The sequence below is a fragment of the Glycine max genome, chromosome 13, assembly GCF_000004515.6.
Source record: "Glycine max cultivar Williams 82 chromosome 13, Glycine_max_v4.0, whole genome shotgun sequence".
Classification (NCBI taxonomy): domain Eukaryota; kingdom Viridiplantae; phylum Streptophyta; class Magnoliopsida; order Fabales; family Fabaceae; genus Glycine; species Glycine max.
This window is the reverse complement of record NC_038249.2, coordinates 20005792-20031819: the sequence shown is the minus strand read 5'-3', so window position 1 is coordinate 20031819 and position 26028 is coordinate 20005792. Positions and strand designations below refer to the sequence as shown.

Sequence of the window (26028 nt, the reverse complement as noted above, 5' to 3'; positions counted from 1 at the left end):
GAGCTCTCCAATATACGCCCCAACCATATTCGAATATGGCTTGACCGAGAACACCAACTAGAATAAAATATATAGAGCTTTCCAAATTTGACCCTAGAAGAAACTCGTGGGACACACGCACTCGGAAACTCGTGGATGGTTTCCTTGCACATATATTCGAATATGCTTTCTCTTTAAATATTCTGGTGTGTAGAATGAAATTTCTGGGCTGTAATATCGATTTTATACTAAAAAGTGATTGACCCTATCCATTAAAATCTTTCATCATACTAACTTACCTGAGGATCAGGATAGTGACTGCATATGCAGCCTCAGTTCTTAAAAACCGCGTGCGTGCATCAACAGCCAATATTACCTTGGGGATCAATTAAATACGACAAAGTTGCCATTAATTTGTACCATATCATAGTTTTTGACAGCTTTCTTCTTACAGTACCATACCAACTATCCACAGCTTCATGCAAATTAATCACACACGCTCTCTCTCTCTCTCTCACCCTCTCACCATATATATATATATATATACATCACACCACAACCAATACCATCAAACCTTAGCATCATTTCATATATACAAATAACATATATGGCTTCTTCCTTCTCTCCAAGCCTATCATCACTTGTGCCTCTGCTTGTGAGCCTTTTCATTGTGGTTTGTGCTGCCGGTAACTTCAACCAAGACTTTCAGATTACGTGGGGAGATGGTCGTGCAAAAATACTCAACAACGCCAATCTTCTCACTCTCTCCCTTGACAAGGCCTCTGGCTCTGGCTTCCAATCCAAGAACGAATACTTATTTGGCAAGATTGACATGCAGCTCAAGCTCGTTCCTGGAAACTCTGCTGGCACTGTCACCGCTTATTATGTAAGTTATATTAATTATGGAGATTGCATGATTAATTCTGTGGTTGACAATGACAGAGATATATAATATAATATAATATAATATAATTGTTTTCTTTTTCTCTTTTAATAGCTATCTTCAAAGGGATCAACATGGGATGAGATTGACTTCGAGTTCTTGGGGAATCTCAGTGGTGACCCTTACATTCTGCATACTAATGTGTTCAGCCAGGGCAAGGGCAACAGAGAGCAGCAATTCTATCTCTGGTTTGACCCAACTGCAGATTTCCACACTTATTCAATTCTTTGGAATCCCCAACGCATTGTGTAAGCACTAAGCACCCAATCCATATATATAATTGCAAATTACTGCTGAATAAATAGATCATCATCACATGTTTCTTTGTAGCACATTAGTTGATAATTTTTATTATTATAATTGTGCGTTGCAGTTTTTCTGTGGATGGCACCCCTATAAGAGAATTCAAGAATTTAGAATCAATTGGAGTTCCTTTTCCGAAGAGGCAACCGATGAGGATATACTCAAGCCTATGGAACGCTGATGATTGGGCCACAAGGGGTGGACGCATCAAAACCGATTGGTCCAAAGCTCCTTTCACTGCATCCTACAGAAACTTCAACGCTAACGCTTGTGTTTGGAACAGAGGAAAATCCACATGCAAATCAAATTCACCATCCTCTAATGCATGGCTATCACAAGAGCTGGATTCCACTGCTCAGCAAAGGCTGAGCTGGGTGCAGAAGAATTACATGATTTACAATTATTGCTCCGACAAAAACAGATTTGCTCAAGGCCTTCCACTCGAATGCACACATTCGTAGAGGACTTCATCTTCCACTAGCACAAGTGTTACATTATAATTTCATTTACCATTCTTTTATTTTATTTTTTTTTAATTCCTGTTCACAGTTTGTGCTCTTTTACGATGTAAAATATATCGCATGTAAAATAACGGTTCTGTTATTTGGATGTCAAATTTTTTCATGATTTTTGTACTTGTAAATGGGCCTAAACTAAAATTTCTTAACCGTTTTACAAACTACCTATTTTTATTTTTATTTTTTGAGCAAAAATAGTTGAAGCCTAATGTTTTTTGCATGTACTATAAAAAATGAGTGAGATAATGTTTTATCAGTGCCTCAAGAACACCAATTAAGGATGTAATAATAAAAATATTTTTATTAAAATCCGTAAAAATATACTCCTCATATAATTCATTAACTAATACCTTTAGAACTAGCAAAATCCAAAAGTTAATTACATTGAGGGGACATCGCTATCAGGACATTTTCATGCGATTTTCTAAAGCAGTCACATACTAAACAAAGGTTTAATTTAAATTTATATAAATAATTAATATAATTTTATTTGAAAATATAAAATTAGGATGAGAAAAGTGTGAGATAAAATGAGTAATTAATATGATAGACAAAAATAAAAATAAAATTTGTAACTAAAAAATAATTTGATCCATAATTTCACTAGAATACATATTTTTAGTTGTTGAAATTAATTTATTCTACTAATCAATTATGTCATATAATCAATTTATATCAGCTTTGAATGATTTCTTTATCACGTTATTAGTTTATGTAATTTATCTCAATAAGAACTAAAAATATGTATTTTAATAAATTAGACGTTAAATAAAAATTATAAGAAATAAAAATAAAATTATCTAATTTCTAGGTGATAAACCACTTCTGGCATAAAATCTATTACTATTTTGAAACAGAAAGTGAAAAAAAGCTAAACTAAAAACTCTGGGGATATTTTTTTTTTCTAATCAATTGCAAGGCAAAATAATAAATAAAAAAAAGTGGTATTAAGAAATGTGAATTTTTGTTGAGTATATTTTTATTGAATAAACTGTACGGCAGAAGAAAGGAATGGGGAATTTGTGGTATGAATCCTTTCCGCTGAAAGAAATTAATAATTATCAATTAATATTGGTCTTTATAAAAAAAGTAAACTTAGAATTTATAAAAAGATGCGAGTTTCATTTTTTTATTTAAAAAATACAGATTTTATTTAACAATTAAAAAAAACATGTTACTGATATATGTCAACTAAACAAAGACAAGATCTGCATTAGATATTTTTTGAGGTAAGGATGAAACATTAGATTGCGTACGTGATGGTTGTTATATTAAAGTTTTAGCTGGAAAAGTGTGTGGCTTGGTTGTCACTTGCTGGTGTCTACCAAAGTAGATAGAATTTGTGCTGGTAGGTTCTCAAACTCAAACTCAAACTCAAACAAACAATTGCACCGTGCACTGTACAATAAATTAATTTTACATAATTGATTAATTTTGATAAAAAAAATAAAAATTATTTTTATTTATTTCAGCTCTATCATATATTTTGTACCATAATTGATTTTGAAAACAATTCAAATATATAAAAATTTAATCGAAATCGAAATTGAGCCACCTCATAATTTTAAAAGTTATGAAAAGACATCCTGAATCTTAAGCATGTCTTTGAAAAAGAGAGAGCAACCGCGTCCTTTCTAACAAGATAATAGCGAGTAGCATCTGGACACTGTCTTATTGACAAAAACTAGGCAACTGTGTCCAGCTTAGCTTGCCAATTTCGCATGCCCTTCCTCACCTCACAATTATCCTCTCCTTACCAACCGACTTATGGAAATGTTACTATATATTATAAATACCATCATCAACCCTGCTTCCTACACATGACATTATCCATTCACTAATCACTACCAATTGCTAAAGATATTTCACTCACTGGTCACACTACTAATACAGCTTTCTGGAGATGGCTTCAACTGTCTCTTACATGCTTCTACTTCCCCTTCTAGTGATGGTTGCCTTTGCTGGGGACTTAAACAAAGACTTTGACATCACATGGGGAGATGGCCGCTCCAAGATACTAAACCATGGAGAGTTACTCACTCTTTCATTGGACAAAGCATCTGGCTCAGGTTTTCAATCAAAGAATGAGTATCTCTTTGGGAAGATTGACATGCAGCTCAAGCTTGTCCCTGGAAACTCTGCTGGCACCGTCACTGCCTATTATGTAAGTTCTTCCTTTAACTTTATTACTATTATATTATTGTAGAATAATAAAAATACTAATAACCCATTAATGGGGTTTACTTTTTTTTATCCCTTTATTATAAACACTGTCATTCAAAGTTAATAATAGAAAACATGCCTTTTGTTTGCATTTGCATTTGCAGTTATCTTCAAAAGGATCAACTTGGGATGAAATAGACTATGAATTTCTTGGAAATCTGAGTGGTGATCCATACATCCTTCACACAAACGTTTTCAGCCAAGGCAAGGGGGACAGGGAACAACAATTCTATCTATGGTTTGACCCAACTGCTGATTTCCACACTTACTCCATCATGTGGAACCCCCAGAGGATTATGTAAGTCCTTATCTACAAATTTTTCCACTCTGTTTCCTTTTTTCTCTATTCTATCCTATGATCCTTAACATAGTTTCTCATACTCTCTTCAATTCAGATTCTCAGTTGATGGCACTCCCATTAGAGAGTTCAAGAACTCGGAGGCTATTGGGGTTCCCTTCCCAAAGAATCAGCCAATGAGGATATATTCTAGTTTGTGGAATGCTGATGACTGGGCAACAAGAGGTGGACTTGTGAAGACAGATTGGACACAAGCTCCGTTCACAGCTTCCTACAGAAACTTCAATGCTGAGGCTTGCATATGGTCTTCTGGAGCATCTTCTTGCGCTAAAACTTCTTCTACACCCACCAGTGGCAGTGGTTCATGGCTTTCACAGGAATTGGACGCTACAGGCCATCAGAGGTTGAAGTGGGTGCAGAAGAACTACATGATTTACAATTATTGCACAGACACTAAGCGCTTCCCACAGGGTCTTCCTCCAGAATGCAACATCTCTTGAGAGAAAAACATTGCAACGCATTCCTTATATTTTCTATGATCAGAATGTCATACCACTACCAGTATTAGTTTTATTGTTGTAGCTACTGTAGTTAAATTCTTTCATTTGTTCCCCTGTTTGGCATCACTATGTAAACAAATATGGCCATTTTTATAATAAAATAAATTCTTTTGCTATATTTTTTATTTCCCACCTTTTAGACTCGTGACACTACTAAAATCAATCTCGCACTTCAACGCAAGTAAAATGTGATTAAAATTTTAGGTATATGTATGAAGGTTAAAAATTATTTTCATTAGAATTTAAAACATACAAGCACTGAGACCAAATTGAGCTCCTCCTAATAAATTTAGGAAGAATATCGATAAAATTAGCTCTGAATTTTTAAACAAAATTAGAATGAATGACTTAATTAATCTCAAATATAAATTTATATTGAAATATATTTTGATTAAGTGCAAAATTTTATTTATAAATTAGGTAAAACTAATTTTAAAAATATTATAAACCATTATACGTAATTAAGATATATGATTAATTTAGTTAAACTATAAATATGCATTACAAGATATTTTTCATATAGAATTAATTTTCCATTGGCAAATTAAATGAGGGCCGGTTAACCAAGCCTATTTATAGCAACTACGACGACCCAAAACCTTTTGATGGGATGATTTCGTACTTCAGGGAATGAGAAATCAGTCCTACTACTGCAAAACGGATCAATCTTAAAACTTTCTCTTTCATACGAAGACACTGCCAAACCAACACAGGATACGGATATACTGTGAAAATCCTTCCGTGCTCAGAATCAACAACTAAAAGCATAACGAGCATCCAATGTTCAACAGCACAAGATAACAGTAAGACAGCCACGGATGATAACAAGATAATAACTCGTAATATAAATAGAAAATCAAGTAGCTCAAAATATACAGTGAGATGACCAATCTTAGTTATCGTCTCAAATATGAGGGAGGTTGCGTAAACACATCATCCCTAAAAACCCAAAGCCAATGGAAAGTGAGGAGCATAAACGTGAAAGTGAAAAACAAATTGACAATCACAGTTTTTCCTAAGCTTCAACAAACTGTACAGGATACTGGGGCAAACGTGCTGTCAAATCAGATACAGAGATGCATAAATCAAGAATATTAACACCATGGACTGCACAATTTGGTTGGCACTGATAAAGACAACTAAATCTGCAGAATATCAGTATTATCTTAAGGCTAACTGTTAAGCCTGCAACCATTGTCCGAACAACCTATTCATCTAACTCCTCTATCTGAGCCCGCCTCTCAGCTGCTATCTTCCTGATAAAGAAGCCCCACCTCATTGCTGCCTTGATCTTCAGCCATCCCACAACAGCTCTGCCTGGGCGAGAGCGATCCTCATCATAGTTTGGTATACTGGGAGATGGCATGAATGATGGGAATGAATAGCCATCCTCAGCACTCATGGAGCCATTACCTCCCATGCTGAAGAGGCGAAGCAACTGCTGCATATCTTCATTCTCTAGCATCTCATGACTTCTGAAGCGGATTTCTTCTTCCGAAAAGAATTCATCAGCCCCCTTGTCCCTGTTGTGTGACCAATCATCAAAAGGATTTATAGTAGATGGCTGAATAGAAGAGCTACCAGCATGGAACCCTGATGTCGATGATTGAGGAGGACCAAGAGCTAACCCAATTGGGCCACGATCATTACTAGTGCTTTGGGTTTGGTGAGCATTGCTAATTAATTGGTCATTAGACACATATAATGAGCTATCGAACTGAGTCCGGGAGCTGGAGTTTGGAATCAATGACTGGGTTGGATATCGTATTACTATATTATTATCATTATAACCTGAAAAGGGATTGTATTAGCATACATTTGCAACTCAAGATCATCACACACTTGCAATCAGCAATGTAGCACAACGCTTGCAAACAAACAAATTTATTCATGTATATGCAATAGTTCCCTTGGGGGGAGAAGATTCATTTTTAAAATATCTTTCTTAATCTTGAAATTTTCTTATTTACAATATTACAGAAAATATCTCATTTCTATCAATATTATCATCGGAAAGCTGTACTCAAATCATATTTTGAGACACAAAAGTAACTGAATCTGACCACCCCAGCCCAAATGAAAAGAGAGATGGGGTGGGGTGGGGAGAGACATCCATCAAATCAGAGTTCAAGGAAATGGTAATGCTTACCTCCAACAGGCATCCCTGAATTGATTTGCTGCTCAGAAGGAACAGACACGGGAAGTGCCGGCAGTTGCAGTTGATGATCTAAACCACTACCATAATCAATTGACTCCACCCGAAGTTCATTTTCAGAAGCAATTTTAGCATTCACGAGTGATTTGCCATCATAATCCACAACCTGATCCCAATTTTCATATGCTTTCTTCACCAATGAATCTACATAAACCTGGACTTGCAAAAGCATTTTGAAGATTTCTTAAAGGAAACTGCAAACTTTGAGCCTTGGCAAGTCTTAAATGTTACAGTCCTGATCATTATCTAGGATTTCTTAATCAGTAACATAACATTTACAGATTTACTTGTTTATTTGTGTTCAATATTTGTATGTTTGTGCAAGTGTGAGGGAAGAAGATACAGACAGCAATGCTGCATCAATTAAATTAATAAATTGAAGTATGCCAGTAACTTAAGTGCATGCTCAACTTTTGGAGAAGAAAAAACTATCATAGAGAACTACAGAAGCTCATCAAACACTTAAAGTCGCATTATCTATTAATACCAGCAGATGAAACACATGACACGGACTAACCTTCTGGCTATCAGTGAGAGAATCAGCAGAATAGAATTGGTCTCCTGATATAAGGCCACGCAGCTCATAGATGTTGTTAAAAATAATGCCAACATTTCTTGCATCTTCTGGATAATAAACATAGAGCTTCCCACTTAGAACACATGTTTTTGCATGGTCTAAAAGAGCCTCCCACATCTTGTTTGACATACCACTCCCAAGGATCTACAGTTGAATGATATAAGAAAACAACTGGAAAAAGGCCTAACTTCAAGATTAAGATGCAAAACCTAAACTTACATTCCGCAATTTTTGTTGATCTTTAACCACAAGCCGAAGAAATTCTTCAACTGTGACTATTCCTGCATTATTCAGCTTCTTATGGAATGACCCATCCTTGCCTATCTTCTCCAATCTCCACACTTCATCAGTCAATGCTGGTGGATAATGCTTCTTATATACTGAGAAAAAGGTCAAAATATAAAATTTAAAAGATGGTATTAAAGTGTAGATGCAGGGAGAGTATTGATGCTAGAGAAAAACTAAAAGATGTAGAAGCATAGCCCTACGTTCTCCTCTATGATCTTTAACTGTGAAAGCCACTGTCTTAGCTTCACGAATGCGTAAGGACTCGCAAAAACCTGATGCAACCTTCAAGCCAAGCCTGAATTTCCGACTCCTTATCCAGCTGGAATTATCTGTAAACGTCAGTTCCCCTAATGTCCCAACTCCTTCCTTGAGTGTCACTTGCAGGTCCCCAGTTAACAAAGGTCTCTTTCCTTCACGTTCTTTTACCACATGGCTTTCAAAATCCTCCTGAGTCCAATCTTCATCATCTTCATTGTTAAAATCGCCTTCAAGGACAACAACATCAAGTTTAACACAGGATTCAGGTCCAGATGTTACAACGCTTCCACTATTGACATCCATCAGAACAACATGTATTGGAGCCCCCTGCTCGCCTTCCACTTTTCCTCCTGTGAATAGGGGAAGAGACAGCCGGGACCTAAATTTCAGCTGTAAGCTTCTACCATCAGGGCCTTCAATCATTTTAGGAGGAGACCTGGAATTTTTAAACTGTCACAAGAAAATACCAGACTCACTGAGGTACTAAATTTAAATGGCAGATGTTATGGTGGCATTGAAGTGGTGACAGTTTACATGTATATGTTTGAAAGGATGGACATAATATAAGAAGGGTGGGAAAAAGGCAAATGGAATTTAATTTTTATAATGCAACTTTCTTAATGATTAGCATTTGCAAAGAATTTCTTAAACCTTCCACTAAGTCTTGCAGGACCTAACTTTGCCAAAGCACGCTCCACTTCTTCACTGACCTGTTCATCAGTATTACTGAATCAATTAAGAACCAAATGCAGAAACTTACAAGTATAACATAATAAATCATATTACAGTATAATTTCATCTATGAATACAAAATTGCTCGTTTTCTCAATCATGTGCCAAACTTGTTTTCACATAAATGACCTATAATCATGACATACTAAGAAGGAAGAATAAGATGAAGTTAGATGGAACACTGAAAGCAGATTGTTTGTGCAATATACTGTCATGATCTAAACAACATAGATACCAATCTTGGATTATGGCGCATAGCAGTCAGCTCTGAAAATGCTATAGCAGAATACAGTAAGTAGGATAACCACTAGTTTAAATATTATAATACAAAATCTTTTATACTACATCAAACTAGGAGCAATAAGAACAACGTTAATAAGTCAAAAAATCGGGGAGAAATCATAAATTTTCCCAAAAATCCCAAATCAACATTATTCAAGGATAAAAATGAGTTTTTGAAGCCTATATCATGGTAGCACTTCAAATACTCCAGCATTCTCAAATAGCATATCAGAAGACATAACTTCAGAAATTGATGTAATGTGTAAAAATGGCTTCCAGTTGGAGTAAAAAGGAAATAACTTTGTAGAATGCATAACCCCAGTTCCCCAAACCAAAAAGATAAGCATGTCAAAAAGAAAAGTATATAGCAGAAAATAGTGTGAAGCCAAATGTCTTACAACTCTACGAAGAATGGGTTCTAAAGATGAGCAAAGCTTCTGCAAACTGTCCACCTTGAGAGCTTCCACAATTACACTGCAAAATATGTGTATCAATCAATTATAGGAAACTAACAATAAATATAAATTAGAAACAAGTAGATGGATTATGATTAATAAGAAATAAAATCTTCTTTCATTATAAGTTTAACAGATGAATTTATAAATAATCATATAACTATTTTAGTTTAAAAGCATATATATATTGATTTACTTGAAATAAACACTGAAACATTTCATTTGTTATAAGTTACTGAATACTAATTTGATCATAACTCCGAAGAACGTTTTTAGAGTGCATTTGAACAAACAAAAAACGTCATTAACAAACAATAGAAAAACATGCTCAGATAAGTAAACGTGGGGGAAAATTTTTAAATTTTTTTTTTATAGAGAATGACTGTAGATTATGCACTGGGAAATGCTTCCCACCTATGCACTTCATAATATCAAGCCAATAACCTTCCTTACCAAGGAAACAAGTTTCAATTGTTTTTTAAGAGGAGGTAATACATTTTTTAATATCATAAGAAAAGAGATAAAATCTCTCAAGTCACAATATTTATTAGTATATTCCGAGTTACAACCTTTTTACAAGAAAATTTTTATTAAAGGAAGAAGAATATTAGATAAGAAAATGAGTGAGATACTCAATCAAATACTCCCTCCCGTCCTTTTTATAAGAAACAAATGAATTTATTGTTTTGGTCCTAATTATAAGAAACATGGACCCACTTTAAGATGTAATACTTGCTAAATTTCTTTTATATCCTTAATTTATTGTGAAAGATGCTCATTCATTCTCCATGCAAGTGGATGCATTATTGACCTATTAACAATGCAAGCACATCCATTAGTGGAAAAAGCATCATCTATTGAATTATGAATAGTGTCACTAAATATTACCACTACTTTCTATGGGTATTTTTGGAATAAGATTTAAATTTATAATAATACTAATTAAATTAACTAACTTACCTACTTTTATTAGTATGATGAATTAGTCATTTGTTTCTGATATAAAGGACAGTGTAGTATTAAGCATTCTTACTTTAAAAGGGGCAAAAAAGCAAACAAGAAAAACAAATCAACTAACTGATGCAACCTTGGTTAACTTTGCTTGGCCATTCAAATAACTGTTTTAACCACAAGGATGATTTAGAAGTATCAGGAAGAAAATCTTTTTAAAAGCATGACATCATATACTCAAATGGAATCAAAATCATCAAGAAGAGCATTTTCACATAAGCCACCACAGTGAAAAGATGACACCGGTATGTCTCAAACACTGGTAACAAGTAATATTCCATTCAAAATGACAATTGACAACAAAAAGGTTCAATTACAACAGCACTTCAGTAAGATAGGCACAGCCATCAGACTCAAGTAGCAAATTAGGGGTAAAAAATTAGTAATAGTGATATAATTAACCAACACTCAAAATATCTTCAGCAGTAAGCATATTGTTCGATTACAATGGATTGGCATTCCTTTGACCTGCTTCCAACTGGGAATCAGTACAAACAGCACCTCCCATGTTTAATTAGAACTAGAATTCTACACCCCCACCCCCCCCCAACAAACAAATTATCAATTGCTCGGATTAACTAACTAATGCAAAATAGTGACCAAGTCAAAATTAAAATCCCACTCTCACCCCCAAACTTAAAAGGTGGATTTAGAATGGAAATTCAAGGAAGCACACAATTGAAAAACGATGAGGAATTAATTTACCTGGCAAGAGCAGGCCTCTTTCGTTCGGGCTGATCATCTTCTCCACCCTCCAGGCTCCTTTTCCCCATATTAATTGCGTCGCTTGTTGGTTTATTCATTTACACTCTCTCCTTCAACAATACCCTAAAGTACCAAATCTGCAACCACTCCAAAAACCACAGAAACTCACCACTATCAACTACACTAAAACAAGAAACTAGCAAACAACGAAACCCTAGCAGCTACAGCGCCCGAAAAGACGAAACTCATAACAGATCTAGATTACAGGAACAAAACAAATTAAACTCGAATTTCACAAAAAAAAACCCTTCAAATTGCGCACGTGCGAAGCCCGAAATATGCAACCTCTAGCGGCAAATTATCGAAAAACAGAAAAACAGTCGGAAACGAAGTAAACACACTTAAAAAACTAACAAAATTGTTTATGCCGAGCTGAAAAATTGAAAGAAAAAAGAGAGAGAGAGAGAGAGAGAGAGATAAAGTAAAGGGAAACATAAAGCAAGAAAACGAAGGTGCTATGCTACTACCTGAGAGAAAACTTGAGAGTGTTTGGTGTGTGTGTGTGTGTGTGTGTGTGTGTGTGTGTGTGTGTGTGTGTGAGAGAGAGAGAGAGAGAGGAGCGAGAAAATGAGATGAGATGAGATGAGTTTTGGTTTTGCCTTAGTTGGAAGTCCAACAGTTTCAGTTCGTTCATGTAGTTACGGTCTACTCTGGAGACTTTCAACTGGAGGGGGGAATAATCACCTACTTTGCGGAACAATGTTCCTTATTACTTAACCAATTGAATTAACGTCTTACTCACACGTATGATGATTCTAATCTTCTTATTTAACGATGATGCGCTTATTGCGTTGTTTTGATCATGCTTCTGAGTTTTTGTCGTGCAATCGTAGCCGTATGTTTGGTGGATGATATTAGAAAACCAAACTTGCTAGTTGCTACGTTACTGCAGACACCCTGTACTCTCCGATCACGTCACTGGGTGACTAACTGCTAACATCATCACTTTGCTTTTGTTGTGGATAACACCATGCTACAACCACAACATCACAACTTCGGATTAAGGAATCAAAAATAACAAATTTTTTGAAAATATTATTAATATATTTTTATTATAATTTTAATAAAAAAATTATTTACTTTTTAAGTTAATGTTCTTAAGGCATTTGTTAATAGAGTTATATTATTAAATCCAGTACATAATATTACATTAGCTGTCTATCATATTGAAAAGACATGAATAATTTATATGGTGAAAATGATATATATGTTGCAGGCCGGGAGCACTTGAGAGTTTCTCTTGTTTGCACTCTTTAATTAATAGCGTAGGAGAATAAACTAACAATTCAACGGCACGTTGGCAGAGTCACCCATTAGGATTCGGTGTATATAGATAGATACATAGAGAGAGAAAAAGAGAGAGTTTGGTTTTGCAATTAATTAAAAATTCTAAATCCTAATTTCAGGGTGAGGAACAGAATACTAGTAGGGTTTATTGGTCAACATTTTTTTTTGTTTTATTACCATTAAAAACGTGAGGATTCACAAAAACTAGTCAGTGTTTGGGGTGTGTGTAAGAAAACTGCGCTGGGGCAGTTTGAAAGCTGTAGACTGGCGTTAACTCAACGTGAGTTTGCCAAATCGAGCAAAATTGATGAAACATCCAACAAAATCTGCGAAATTGTTCCTTTTCAATCGACTTATAGATGGCTTTCCTAATTTCTTAAGTAATTAAACCTTTTTTTATATATTTTTCATAAACAAGAGAAAAAAAATCAATCAAATTTTTTCTATAAACTTGAAATCAATTTATAAACTTAGCTTTTATAAAATTCTTCTATCTGACTTCTCTAAAAATTGTAGTACATGAGTTAATTTAAACTTGTTAAAAAAGCACAATTCATTTTACATTTTATTTTTTTCTATAAGTATTTATGAAAAATTATCCATTAATGCCGTTTGTTTATAAGTCAGGAAATAAAATAAAAAAAAGGAAACAGTTGTATATTGATAGGATTTTGTTTTATTACATAAGTAATGATATTTAGACATTATTTGCAAATACTCAATCAATATCTCTAATTTTTTTTCTATTTCTTCATATTAGCAATTTTATAAATCAGTTATTTCTTCTTTCTTCGTATTTAAAATTTAATTTTCAGAAATCAATTAATTAATTAATAGATCATACAAAGAGAACAAACCTGAATTATTAGAGTCTCTATACATCTCTTTTTGGAAAATAGCCCCCTCAGCTTACCAAATATGAAAACAAAATCATTATTATTTTTTTCATAATTAAATTATAATAAAATATCATGGTACAACAATATAATTAAGAATACAGATATCTTAACATCATTCTATACATCATTGTTATTCATGCAAGTTATACATCTAGAAATCATAATAATGTTTTTTTTTTGTCAATCTACAATGCTTGTCAATCCATTCTTCCAGAATCAAAAGAAAAAAAACACATTCTTTAAAAATATACTACTTATATTTCTGTAGTCCGTAATAATGTTTGTCAGACACATAATTTAGAGCAATATTTATTTTGGAAAAAAAAATCATTCTCAAATTAAGAAACAGGTTAAGTCAGGTTCTCTAAAAAAAATGGTCATCGATAAAGTATATATACTAAATCCAACATCAAATAATTCATTTTTCATAAAAGTTCATAACGTTCAAACAATAATATACATTACAAAAAATAAATAACTAAGGTTATATTTAATTTATTTTTTTTATCCATAAAAATAAAAAAATAATATAAAAAAATTTACAATTACTCACACTCTATTCAATTGATTGAACTAGACCTATTGACTATTTAATTTATTCTGGTTTTGTTTTCAGTTAATATATATTTTTAATTACATAACTTGATTTTTTTCCAAAAATATTGAAAGAAAATGATTAAATACTTTAACATTTTTATTAATAACATCTTAAAAATGGGGGGAGGGTGGGAATTGAAATAAGATACATTTTTTATTTATAAATAAAATACATCAACTGAATTGAAAAAAAACCAAGCTAATTGCAACCCTTGGATTTACAATTCATGCCCCTTCCTCCTCCCCCACAAAAAATAATAGTAGCGATAAACTTAGCCAAAATCCATAGCAGGAATATTAGACTTATCCACTTCATCCACTTCAATTCTTACCTACGTCAAATTCTTCAAGCCGCCTAAGAAGTTTGACGAGTAGTTGATTGCAAACTTCTGGAGATGTGCAGGGTCCACACAACAGATAAATGACATTACCCAGAGGCCTCATGTATACACCATCTTCCCTAAGCTTCTCAAGAAGTGGTCTTGCATACAACGATCCATACCTGTGTATAAATTTATTTAGAAGAAAACCTCGTGAAGGATCAATAAGTGCTCAAAATTAATGGTTTATTTGTACATTTTACCCATCAAAAAGTTAAAAAGTTTTTGTAACAAGAAGAATTTGAAAATAAAAAACTGCAGGTAACAGAAGGATGCATGACCAATTATTACACATTGGATTGTAGTTCACAGCCCTCGTTAAGTCTGGCATATCTTAGTACCACCAAGATATATTTTGTCAATCTACACGTTGCTAAAATCAAAACCCATCTTTTCTCAAGAGCTTCCTTTTACCTCTTGTAATAGTTTTTTAGGGGAATTTAATATCACAACTACCAAAACTACAGTAGTAGCAAAGCAGTATAAACACTACCAGATATTACTTGCAATCGTCACTTATTTCGAAACATACTAACTCTTGTATGACACAGTTATACATAAATTATGCATATTAAGCTTTCTAACAGAGGAATTCTGGAACGAGATGCACAAAACTATTGAAAAGGGGAAAGGATAAAGTTGATAAATTTATACCCGGCATTATTGCCTTCTGCTTTTAATTCCAAGGCACACAAAGTTCCCAAAGCAACTACTCTTTGAATTGCAGGGTGTGATGAAATCCGGTGAACCATTTTATCATCCCATAACTGCAAATGCACAATAAAAATTTGATCAAATGAACACTACTCTATAGTGAACAATAACATACTTTATTAAGTTAAGGCAGTGGGCAACCATATCGAATTTCATATGAAAAGCTTCCAATGCTAACTTTGACAAGTCCCATAATTACTGGAACAAACCATGTCAGTCTATGGAAACTAGAACATATAAGTATCATTTGTTTCATTAAAGATACTGATGAGTGCCACTAATTAGTATTACCAAATCTCCTTTATTATATCATGAATTATTTCAATTTATCTTTTTTCTTTATTCTTGTTGACTTATCTTCATCAGAGAACCTATCTGACAACCTTCAGTGGATCTGATCTTCCCTTCCAGTCACGTTTTTCCATCCACAAGACTTGAATTCAAAACTTGGCTTAATGGATTTGAGTTCAATTTCAATCAAACCAACAACTTGTTAGTAGGATAATTGTTAATTATGATCCTATTAATTACGAATATTTTTGTAAGCCTTTTTAAAGGGCGGATCTGATAGGAATATTTTGTTTAATATATTCTAGTTGACTTATCTCCATTGGGAGACCTTTCTGACAACCTTTAGTGGATATCCCCTTCCAATCATATATTTTTCATCCACAAGACTTGAATTTGAGACTTTGCTTAAGGGGTCTTGAGTGCTTAATGGGTCTGAGTTCAATTTCACTCAAACCAACGACTTGTTATTAGGATAATTGTTAATTATGATCCTATTAATTATGAATATTTTTGTAAGCCTTTTTACTCTAGGACGGGTATGTTTCAGAAAACTTGTTAGTTTGGGACGGTTTCTATCAAGGACGGGTATGTTTCTCGTTTTTACTCTAGGTTGCAAGAAATCTCCCATTTCTAGATCCGTGACTCAATCCTATCATTCCTATGTGAAGGTCCTTAGTCCATAACAGATAACTTGGTGGCAGAAATGTTTCTATCATAATCAGCAGAAAATGTACCACTTTTTATCTTTGTTGTAACAGTCAATAAAAAAATTTATCCAAATCAAAAAAAATTGTCCAAGAAAGATTTCCATCATGTAGAACATTTACTTTATGAATTCCTTGAATTTTATTTTAAGTTGAATACAAAAACTATATACCCATCTTATAATGGCAAGCAAAAGTAAAGTGAAGAGGCTAGAAAGGAAACACTAAACATTTGTCCAATTTATAATTAGCAAAAACAAGAACGCACAAATTCAAAAATGCATGATAGGATGGTAATAACAACTAACAAGGGAATAACAAATCCTTGTTTCATTACATGGCAAGAAATATATCAAAAAAATGGTTGGTGTATTGTCATCCAGTCATATAACCTTGAAAAGGATTACAAAAAAATATAAATTAAATATATGCTCTTCTGGGTTTTTATTTATTATGTGGAGTAAGAAGCTAATATAATAAGTTCAGAGGAAAAAAATCACAGTAATCATACCTCCCTAAGTAATCTTCCTTCAGAAGTTATGTTAGGGTTGGAACAAGGATCTTTAAACCATTGGATTGATTTAACAGCAGCAGCGCAGCCCATAGCATGTGCAGAGTAAGAATGTCCATGCAAAAGGGCTTTGAGCTAACCAAAACAAGAGTATACATCACTTTTATTATGTCATCAAAACACTGTCCAGGAACTTTGCTTCGCATTAACACAATACTAGTATGACCAAAAATAATGAGCAAATTAATAATGATTGAACCTCGTGTTTTATTAAAAAAAAAAAAACAGATTTCTCCTTTAAATACAGTGCCTAACTTGTAGTACTTCAAGGGGGTCTGCACCTCCCAATGCACAAAGACTCCAATGCTCTCACAACTGACAACATGGCCTCTTCTCTCTTCACTTCCCTTTTTATTTATATAGCAAACATGCTATATAAATTTGCTTCAACCAACTAACCTAACTAACTAACTACTGGGGGTATCTATCATAGATTCATGTCAATTGCTTAAAATACAAATGGTGATAAAAAAAAATACCATTGCCTTCACAAGAAATCATGCAGTATATTTTCAGGCATTGGTTTACAAACGTACAAGAGCACTCAGAAAACCTACAATCAAGAATAAGCAATCATTTCAAGCTACTTAATAGTTTGTATAGGTTGATAAATCAAAAAGGAAATCAAGTTGGAAATTAACAAAAGAATTTTCACTAGATAATCAAATTATGATGGAAAGCAGCCAGCAAAAATGATACATTAGTTGTCAGTAATATCAGTATAATAACAAATCCATTCCATTGGCACCAAAACCTAATAAAACAGGAGTTTCAGACTTTCCGTGCCTACTAGCCAACCTGCAAAAGAGAAGTCTTCCAAAAAAATTTGCAATACCTTTGAGTCTCCAATAAATGAATCAAAAACAGCATTTGTTGCCAAGGTGACAGCCAATGGTATAATTCCGCCAGTCAACAGCTTCCCAAAGCAAGCTATATCTGGTACACAATGGATTAGCTCCACTGCAGTCTGTGAGAAGAAATATAAACTGCTGATCAAACAAATGAACTAATGAACAATATGAAAAACAGTTTTGTAAATAAGAGAATAGCAGTCACTGAGAGAAATCACCTCTACTCCCAAACGCCAAAAGCCAGTAAAAACCTCATCAAAGATTACTGGAATTTTTCTACTCCGACACTCATTAACAAGCACACGCTGAAAAAGTGGATCAACCATATGCATTCCACCAGCACCTTGGATAACTACATAACAGCTCAGGCCCCAAATGAGATGATCAATGTCCAGAAAAGGTGAAAATAAGTTAATTAGAATATCCAGAGAGCCACTGAAACAATTTTTAGAAAGAAGATATAGGAACCTAGAAAAAAAAAACCACTTGTATGAAAGACCTAGAACCACTCTCATTCACATTTCACACAGGTAATTGTGCTACTGTGGGATGAGGGCGAGCCCTGGTGCAGCGGTAAAGTTGTGCCTTGGTGACTTGTTGGTCATGGGTTCAAATCTGGAAACAGCCTCTTTGCATATGCAAGGGTAAGGCTGCGTACAACATCCCTCCCCCATACCTTCGCATGGCGAAGAACCTCTGGGCAATGGGATACGAAGTTTTTAATTGTGCTACTGTGGGCATAATTTAGATAAGTACTTCGATGTGTTATCTGTTGAAGTGTGTAAAGTGAGAAACTTTTCTTCTCAGTTTCATGTACTAGACTAATATAAGATCAACAGGATTACATTATTAAGGGTACATGAGGTGATACAGAAAATAAAATGGTACTATAATCTGCAAAAGAAAAATCTCAAATATCTTGCCTGGTTCCATAATTAATGCTCCAACATTATTCGACCCTCTAAATCCAGATAATACTTTTGATATGTAAGATGAATAAACTGTAGCAAGCTCAGACTTATCTCTGCCCTTGTGAAATATTTCATCAGGTGAGGCAAAGGCTGTGAAAGCATCAACAATAAAACAATTATATTCTAAACAGTAATCAATAAAGGAATTGAAGTTGGAAATTTTGAACTTACTGATACTTTTCCCTTTCAGACTTTCCAAATGATACCCTTCAGGTATGGAAACATTCCATGTACTGTTGTGCATAAAGACAGAAGGAGGATCCAGAAAAAGACCTCTCCCAGTGTACCTATGAAACAGAATATAAACTTAGAAGGGTTTCAGGAGTATTGGCTAGGGTTTCATGAGTATTAGCTAGGTTAGAAAACTAAAATCAATTCCCTGATAGGCTGATAGTAATATGGAAAATATGCTCCAAGAAAGGATGATCTACAGTATCAAGGCTCAAGCTAACAATCAATATCAAAATTCTCAAACAAAATAGAACATAGCTTCGTAAAACAAAAGTATACTGACATGAAGAATAGATTTTTAACCAATAACTAAAATAAATAAAACTAGTAATCAGACCTATGCTGAACAGAAATTCACAGACCAAAACTGTTTCGTCTATTTTTGGTCTATCTTTCAACACCTTTACTTATAATGTTTTACATGGAGAGATTATAAACTCTCGTGCTAGCTAAATCCCCAACTCAAAACCTACAAATTCACGAGGAGTACTTTTAGCCAATATCTATCACATATTACTTTGATAACAATATAGTGCAAAATGACAATAGTCAAAAGATTAAACAAATTAGAAAAATTCAATTTCACAAATACACAGTAGAGGGCAATGTCTATACTCTATACCATGGTTGCTGCAAGAAGCCTGTATAAGAAGACGGTGCCTGTGCTTCCATAGCACCCAATGTGTCACCATGGTAAGATCTCTGAAGTGCAAGGACCTGAAATAGTGAAATCCACAAGCATTAAAAACATGTGAACTTCATAGGATGAAATGAAATTTAATAAAAAGGATTAAACATTTTACATATCAGCTGTATTATCTCAACTTTCGACACTTCAAGCATATAATCACAAATATTCAATCAAAAAGGAAATATGCCTGACACATAACATTGTGGTTTTTGTTTTCAAACTATTGCTTTGCTCTCCCCAAGCATAAAAAGGGCTTGACTGATATTAGCAGCCAATATTCCCCTTCTTTTACTTTTAACTGCAAATTATACCATTGCTTTTATAGAATACCATCCTCATAAGTCAAAATTGAACTTTATACACTGAGACAAAAACTATCACAGATTAATTAAAAGACTGAAGGCACCAACCATAAGCTCAGTGGATCTTTCATTTGTGGTATCCTCATGACAATGCACAATAAGTCCATGATCAACAGAAAATTTACGAAACGCCATCTTGAGAGCAATTTCAATTGCTGTAGATCCATTGTCCGAAAAATATGTCCGAGAAGCCCAGCCTGCACAAAAAATGAGTTAGCTACTATGCAAAGAACTTCAAACTGCTCATAAAATAATGTATCATCATTCAATAGATAACAATGAGCATTGGCAAACATCTATAAATATCAGTAGGATTAAACTGAAACGTATATTTGTAGTTGAAGTATCAAATAGCTTTGAGATCAGAATTCAGATCCTAACTCAACCACACAAAATCAACTTTTAAAGTGTGGAGTGTGGACTGCTTTAGTCTTATAAGAACTACATTGGTCATATTTCTAGTCAATGTGGAATCTCAATAGTTTATACACACACAGACCCATATGCATATAATGTGAAAGTAATAAAAGGACATACTAACCTTTACCCACACCTTGAAGCAAAAGCTCAGCACAATTCAAGGCTGGCTCATGAACATTCTCAGGGAACATTACATGCCCAAATCTTGCAGCAGCATATCCCATCTCCCTAGCAAGTTCAGTCTGAAATCACCTAAATGGAAAGATTGCATTAAAGGAAAACTGGAGAGATGATATCATGAAGGGGCAACCAAGTTTAAATATGCCAAACATAGTTGGTATCAAATAACAATATATTCATCGATATTCATTAAACGCTAAACGTTACATTCAACCCTCCTTTTTATTTGGGCTTCAAACTGACTATTTAAGTATATGTCCTATTGTCCCTCAATCAGACAGCCAATTTGATTATTTAGTTCGAATAACAGAGTTAATAGCTTAAAATGAGGATGACCTGCATTATAGCATCGGGTCCTTGAGTCCACCAGCTAGCACATGCATCAAATTGTGGTGCTATGACTTCTGTCTTCTGAACCTAAAAAAAATTCACAAGATGAAGCAAAAAAAAATCTCTGTGTCAATATCAAAATACATATAAAGAAGTATGAACGAAGTAATTCCATAAAACCACTGAATCTAACTCTAAAGTAAACACTAGATGCAGTAAGCTAAGCACAACATAGTGCAGCCCAATAAGATTTTTATTGCAAAGCTTTAAGGAATTAAAAAATAATAATGAATAAAGATTTTACGAGAAACAAACCTTGAAGATAGAAAAGTTCTCACCACAGCGTGAATCAATTACAGTGACCCCACCGTCAGGAACAAGTTTGTGTTGAGTGAAAGGCCACCAGATGATATCCCTTGCTTCTCTTGGCATGTCATGCAACTTTTTAATTCTCTCAAAATAAGCTGATAGCATTATTTCCTTTAGATTACTAAATATATAATGAGAACTTTCAAACCATTCCATTAGGTCATTCAATGGATCTTTTGGAATAGGTGGTAGCACTAGAACAGGGACCCTGCATTCAGAAAGCAAAAATAGTATATAAGAACATAGAGCAAAAATACTGCAAAACAGCAGAAAAGCCAAAAATCAAAAAGATTAATGATTAGTTGAATCATAAATGCGGCTATAAAGGAACTTTAAATGCATGGAAGTATGCATATACAAAGAGAGAGGGGGGGGGGGCTGTTTATAAAGCTCAATTCAGAGCTGAAAATTTCAAGTTTCAACCCCACATTTGGCAACCTATTGGCAGAGAATGATTCTGTATTGGAAGTTGGAACTTGAAAGCCTCAAACCCACATTGGCACAGGTTAAATTTTTTACTTTCGTCAAAATATTTGATTTTATCAAATTATCCCCACCAATAATATTCAAGCAACATTTTTTTTTCGAATAAATGTGTCCAACTCACTAAATTAGCACATAAATAGTAATTTTATCAATTTTACTCAAACAAATATCATTTTACTAAAAAAAAAATGGGATAAATATTCTCAAACTTGAAACTCCACCTTTGATATGCAAAACATTCAAACTAATTCTTTTGAAATTCATTATAATATTTTACCCAACAGTTATGTTGTGTAAATTGTCCAAAGTCCAAACAAGATTTTAGGGGTGCTCATTCAATACTTGCCAAAAATGAATTTAAGTAAATAAATAAATAATGCTGAAACCATTCAGCATGCTTGAGGTCATTAAATGCATTCACCATAAAAACAATTATTATTTTCTTATTTAACCAACTAAATTACAATCATTTCCTTTATTGTAGACTAATTTAATTAATTGCCAATACTTTGCTTTACCTTTACTGTTGACTAATTTGTTTAATAAGACATCAGTACTTAAAATAGAGAATGTTTTCAAAATTTGAGATTTAGTGCTCACTGCTCAGTGCTTATAACCTTTTCAGTCCAAATTTTTCAGTTTTATAAAAAACAAGCTTAGAAAAAGGAACATAAGTAATCCTTTAAGAGCAATAAAAACTATCTGTTTTTCAAGTCACAATCAGAAAGGAAATATAAAAACTAGTGTAATCAAGCTTACTTGTTTCGCATATAAGACATCAGTGGACCCTCATTTAGAAGACCGTGATCCTCAAAAACAACAGCGACAACATCATAACCTCGCAGCTTCAAGCTCTCATAAGCTGATATTGTTCCAGAAATGCCTCCTAGCCTCCCATCCCCAACAAGAACGGCAGGAATACGGAATGGCCTGACAGAAAATAAAAAGAACAAACATATTTAACCCAGAAATAAATAAATAAATTTGGCAACAATTCTTATTAAGAACAAGATTGCAACAACACAGACCTATACAAGTCACATTGAAGCGAGCCAGAAGGTCCTGGACTGGCAACTCCACCAGCAGTCTCCACCACACACAGAACCTCCGATCTCTCCTTACCGGCCCCGCATTCCGCCACGTCTTCGAGACACTCACCAAGAGTTTCCAGCACCGCCGAGTCCTTCACGACCAAACCCTCCCTCTCCGCTGCCAAGTGCGGCGACACGGCCTCCTCCCACGCGTACAGCGTCTTGCAGAGCAGCTCCGGAGGGGGCCCAACTCCTTCCTCGCCGGCCAACGGATTTGACGCCGTCACGGCAGGGGACACGTTGATGACGCGGTGGGAGGCGGAGAGGGGAATGTGGGGGTTGCGGATGAGGGAGAGTTGGCGGAGCTTGTTGAAGACGAAGCGGGAGTCGGAGTCGGAGGGGAAGCCGGTTTGGAGGGGCTTGAGGTAGTGGAATTGGGAGGGGGTGGGGGAGGAGAGGAGGAAGGCGGCGGCGATACCGGCGGAGACTAGGGTTTTGCCGACGCCGGTGTTGGAGCCCCAGATGAGGTAGATGGGGTGGGAGAGAGGGAGGGAGGGCGGGTGAGAGGTGGTGGAGGAGGATAGTTCTCGGCGGTGGAGGCGGCGGGAGAGAAGGACGGAGGGGAAGCGGAACATGTCTATTGGCGAAGGAGAAGATGAGTGACCAAGTGGAAAAGGAGGGAAACCTGGAATGATATCCGCTGTTTGAAGAACTTGGAAACCAAGCAAGAGCAATTTGAAAAGATATACTCTAATTCTTCACGGACTTTCGGGGAATCGGGGTGCAATTTGGGTTTTTAGATAAGATGTTTTTCTAATTAAATATAACTCAAATTAAATTTTTATGGTTTGGTTCCATTTAATTTTAAGATTTTTTTATTTTTAATTTATTATCATAATTTAAAACTATTAATTAAGTTTATATAATTATTATATATGGTATATTATTTTAAAAATGAATTTATTTTTATTAAAAAATTAACATATTTTAGTTTAAAAAAATATTATTTTCACTTCTAATTAACATTAATATAAAATGTTATTATCAATTTTTTTAACATAATAATAAATTATGCATCGTGTGATATTTAACACTATTGATACATCATTTTCATTTTTAGGGTATGAAAGTAAAATATACATAATAATTATAAATTATTTACTACTTATTACTAATTCTCATAATAAAAAATAATATAATTATAGCATGCAGTTAGTTTGATTCAGTTTTTTATAACAAAATCCAAAAATTTAACAAAATCACAAAAAATATGCAGGTTTTTAGGTTTTACATTTGTTGCATTTTTTTAGTTTTTTGGGATGGATTTGACAAACAGTTTTGTTTGATTTTAAACACCCCTAGTTATCTTAGGTTAAATGTCAATTTTGTCCTTTATGATATGGTTGGTTGAGTGGAAGAGAAATTAGAAAGAATATTTGAATTAAATAGAGAAAAATATACGTGGGACTCATGTTTAAAAAAAATCCCTTAAATAATAACTTTTCTTTCACAACCAAACAATTTCTTGTGTTTTATAATAGTTGTAATGTCTAGGCATCTTTTTGACATCTTTCATGCGTGTTTATCTCTTTATTTTTGTTACATCAAATACTAATTATATCTATCATTTTTTTCTATTATATGTTTCCCATGTGTATATTTGCATATGACGTGTTCCAAAAACATTTTGGTCCTTATGTTTTAAAAGTCTCATTTTATTTTGTTGTTTTCGAATTATTCCGTTTTGATCCTTTTGTTAATCTATTGTTAATGTCATTAGAATTTAAATTTTAAAAAGATTAATGTAAGATAACGACGGCTTTTAGCCATCCTCAACTTTTTTTTATTTTATTTCTTGAAATTATAAATTCCAATCTTCAAACTTAGACTCAATCCTTCATCTTCAAAATCTTCATCCTCACCAATCTTTCTATTAAATTTTACCAAGATAATTCACAACCAAACAATCAAATCGCCTCACTAATGCGTTATATTACTCCCTAAAGATCAAATCAATCATGCAAATCTAAGTTAACACCAGAAGATATTGCAACCAAAGTCAACCAAGAATGTTTCACTAAAACTTGTAACTATATAGGATATTGACACATCACCTAGGTGCCAGAGGTAACAACATTAAGCAGTATACAAGCAGCTACCATATGCAAATAAACAAGATATCTAAAGTCTCTTAAAAACTAATATAGATATTGAGTGTATGTTTTAATGATCTTAATATGGAAATATATATTAATACACCTAGTTATAAAAAGAGAACAACCACTGTAAACACAATATTAAGAAAATATTTTTTAAAAAATAGCATATGATATAACATGAAAGCATATTGGCATAACAAATGTAATATCAAGACAATCCAATTAAAATATTTTAAAAATAGATGAATGTCAAGTTTTATATTTATCTATTATGATTTCTATTTATTCATGTGAGTACTATCTATCAAGTTCTTATTTTTCTTATAAGATATTTAAATAACAGTATAATCCAATTAAAATATGTTAAAAATGAAAATTAGTATGAACAAATTTATTAGGCATTAGATCGAGAGAGAGAAAAGGAAAGGAATAAGAGACTGAGCGTATATTGTGTCACAAATTTACTGAAACAAACATAAATTTAAGTTAAAGTATGAAATGATTATAATATACAAAAGTTGTTGAGAAACAATAACCTAAGGTGTGTTTAGTTTAAATAGTTTAAATGACAAACATAAAAAGATAATTTTTTAAATTAAAATAAAGTATAAGATGTATGAGTACCTCAAAATAAAATATATAATTTATCTTCGTACTTATTTATCTACATTGAGACTAGACATGACAATGGGACGGGTCGGGTACGGGTATTGTCTCCCCAATCCCTTACCCCGACTCTTCAATATATCCCCATACCCGTATCCGATACCCCACGGGTTTGAGTTTATTGTCTCATTCCCATACCCGTCGGGTATCCCCAACCTCGTTCCACACACGAAAAATATTTTTTTTTGTAAAAAAATATTAAAAAATTGATTTTAGAAAAAAATAAATTGATTGTTAAACATTTATTTTTAACTACTTATATATCAATAAATTTATTATAACGCGTGTGTCTACATAAATAGTTAAGAAAATAATATTAAATTATGTAAAAAATTTAAAATAAAATTAACTAGTAATAAAAATTATATGCCTTTTAATTAAATTATGCAAAAATTCTAAATATTTTAAGTGGCGGGGCGGGTTCGGGGTTG

At 33.7% G+C, this 26028-nt stretch overlaps 4 protein-coding genes across 9 annotated transcripts; 2 read left to right on the top strand and 2 right to left on the bottom strand.

The window, feature by feature from the left end:
- Positions 1 to 402: 402 nt before the first annotated feature.
- Positions 403 to 1849, top strand: LOC100785313 (probable xyloglucan endotransglucosylase/hydrolase protein 23-like). The gene is made up of 3 exons (NM_001255601.2): positions 403 to 865; positions 977 to 1170; positions 1296 to 1849. Exons 1-3 carry the CDS (start codon positions 587 to 589, stop codon positions 1684 to 1686), a joined length of 864 nt encoding a protein of 287 aa, NP_001242530.2. The 5' UTR covers positions 403 to 586; the 3' UTR covers positions 1687 to 1849.
- Positions 1850 to 3426: 1577 nt separating this feature from the next.
- LOC100787440 (xyloglucan endotransglucosylase/hydrolase protein 22) lies at positions 3427 to 4940 on the top strand. The gene is made up of 3 exons (XM_003542118.4): positions 3427 to 3907; positions 4071 to 4264; positions 4362 to 4940. The coding sequence occupies exons 1-3, from the start codon at positions 3647 to 3649 to the stop codon at positions 4762 to 4764; spliced, it is 858 nt and encodes a 285-aa protein (XP_003542166.1). The 5' UTR covers positions 3427 to 3646; the 3' UTR covers positions 4765 to 4940.
- Positions 4941 to 5643: 703 nt separating this feature from the next.
- On the bottom strand, positions 5644 to 12036 carry LOC100790087 (calmodulin-binding protein 60 B). 3 transcript variants are annotated; one of them, XM_026124984.2, is made up of 10 exons: positions 11947 to 12024; positions 11875 to 11916; positions 11348 to 11484; positions 9575 to 9650; positions 8814 to 8872; positions 8105 to 8598; positions 7836 to 7996; positions 7557 to 7760; positions 6974 to 7193; positions 5644 to 6615 (listed from the first exon to the last, which is right to left on the bottom strand). In XM_026124984.2, the coding sequence occupies exons 3-10, from the start codon at positions 11443 to 11445 to the stop codon at positions 6032 to 6034; spliced, it is 1896 nt and encodes a 631-aa protein (XP_025980769.1). In that variant the 5' UTR covers positions 11446 to 11484; positions 11875 to 11916; positions 11947 to 12024; the 3' UTR covers positions 5644 to 6031. The 3 variants fall into 3 exon arrangements, with proteins under 3 accessions (XP_025980769.1, XP_003542171.1, XP_040863910.1); XM_003542123.5 differs by having other exon boundaries at positions 11875 to 12036; XM_041007976.1 differs by lacking the exons at positions 9575 to 9650; positions 11348 to 11484; positions 11875 to 11916; positions 11947 to 12024 and having other exon boundaries at positions 8105 to 8612.
- Positions 12037 to 14266: 2230 nt separating this feature from the next.
- LOC100778549 (bifunctional dethiobiotin synthetase/7,8-diamino-pelargonic acid aminotransferase, mitochondrial) lies at positions 14267 to 23531 on the bottom strand. 4 transcript variants are annotated; one of them, XM_006593482.4, is made up of 14 exons: positions 22770 to 23525; positions 22501 to 22671; positions 21202 to 21463; positions 20893 to 20973; positions 20498 to 20618; positions 20005 to 20153; positions 19526 to 19620; positions 18844 to 18959; positions 18625 to 18762; positions 17920 to 18053; positions 17686 to 17817; positions 16791 to 16925; positions 15225 to 15337; positions 14267 to 14692 (listed from the first exon to the last, which is right to left on the bottom strand). In XM_006593482.4, exons 1-14 carry the CDS (start codon positions 23405 to 23407, stop codon positions 14512 to 14514), a joined length of 2466 nt encoding a protein of 821 aa, XP_006593545.1. In that variant the 5' UTR covers positions 23408 to 23525; the 3' UTR covers positions 14267 to 14511. The 4 variants fall into 4 exon arrangements, 2 of the variants coding, with proteins under 2 accessions (XP_006593545.1, XP_025980801.1); XR_003263897.2 differs by lacking the exons at positions 14267 to 14692; positions 15225 to 15337 and adding an exon at positions 17330 to 17403 and having other exon boundaries at positions 16787 to 16925; positions 17686 to 17836; positions 22770 to 23531; XR_417334.4 differs by lacking the exons at positions 14267 to 14692; positions 15225 to 15337 and adding an exon at positions 17330 to 17403 and having other exon boundaries at positions 16787 to 16925; positions 22770 to 23529.
- Positions 23532 to 26028: the final 2497 nt, after the last annotated feature.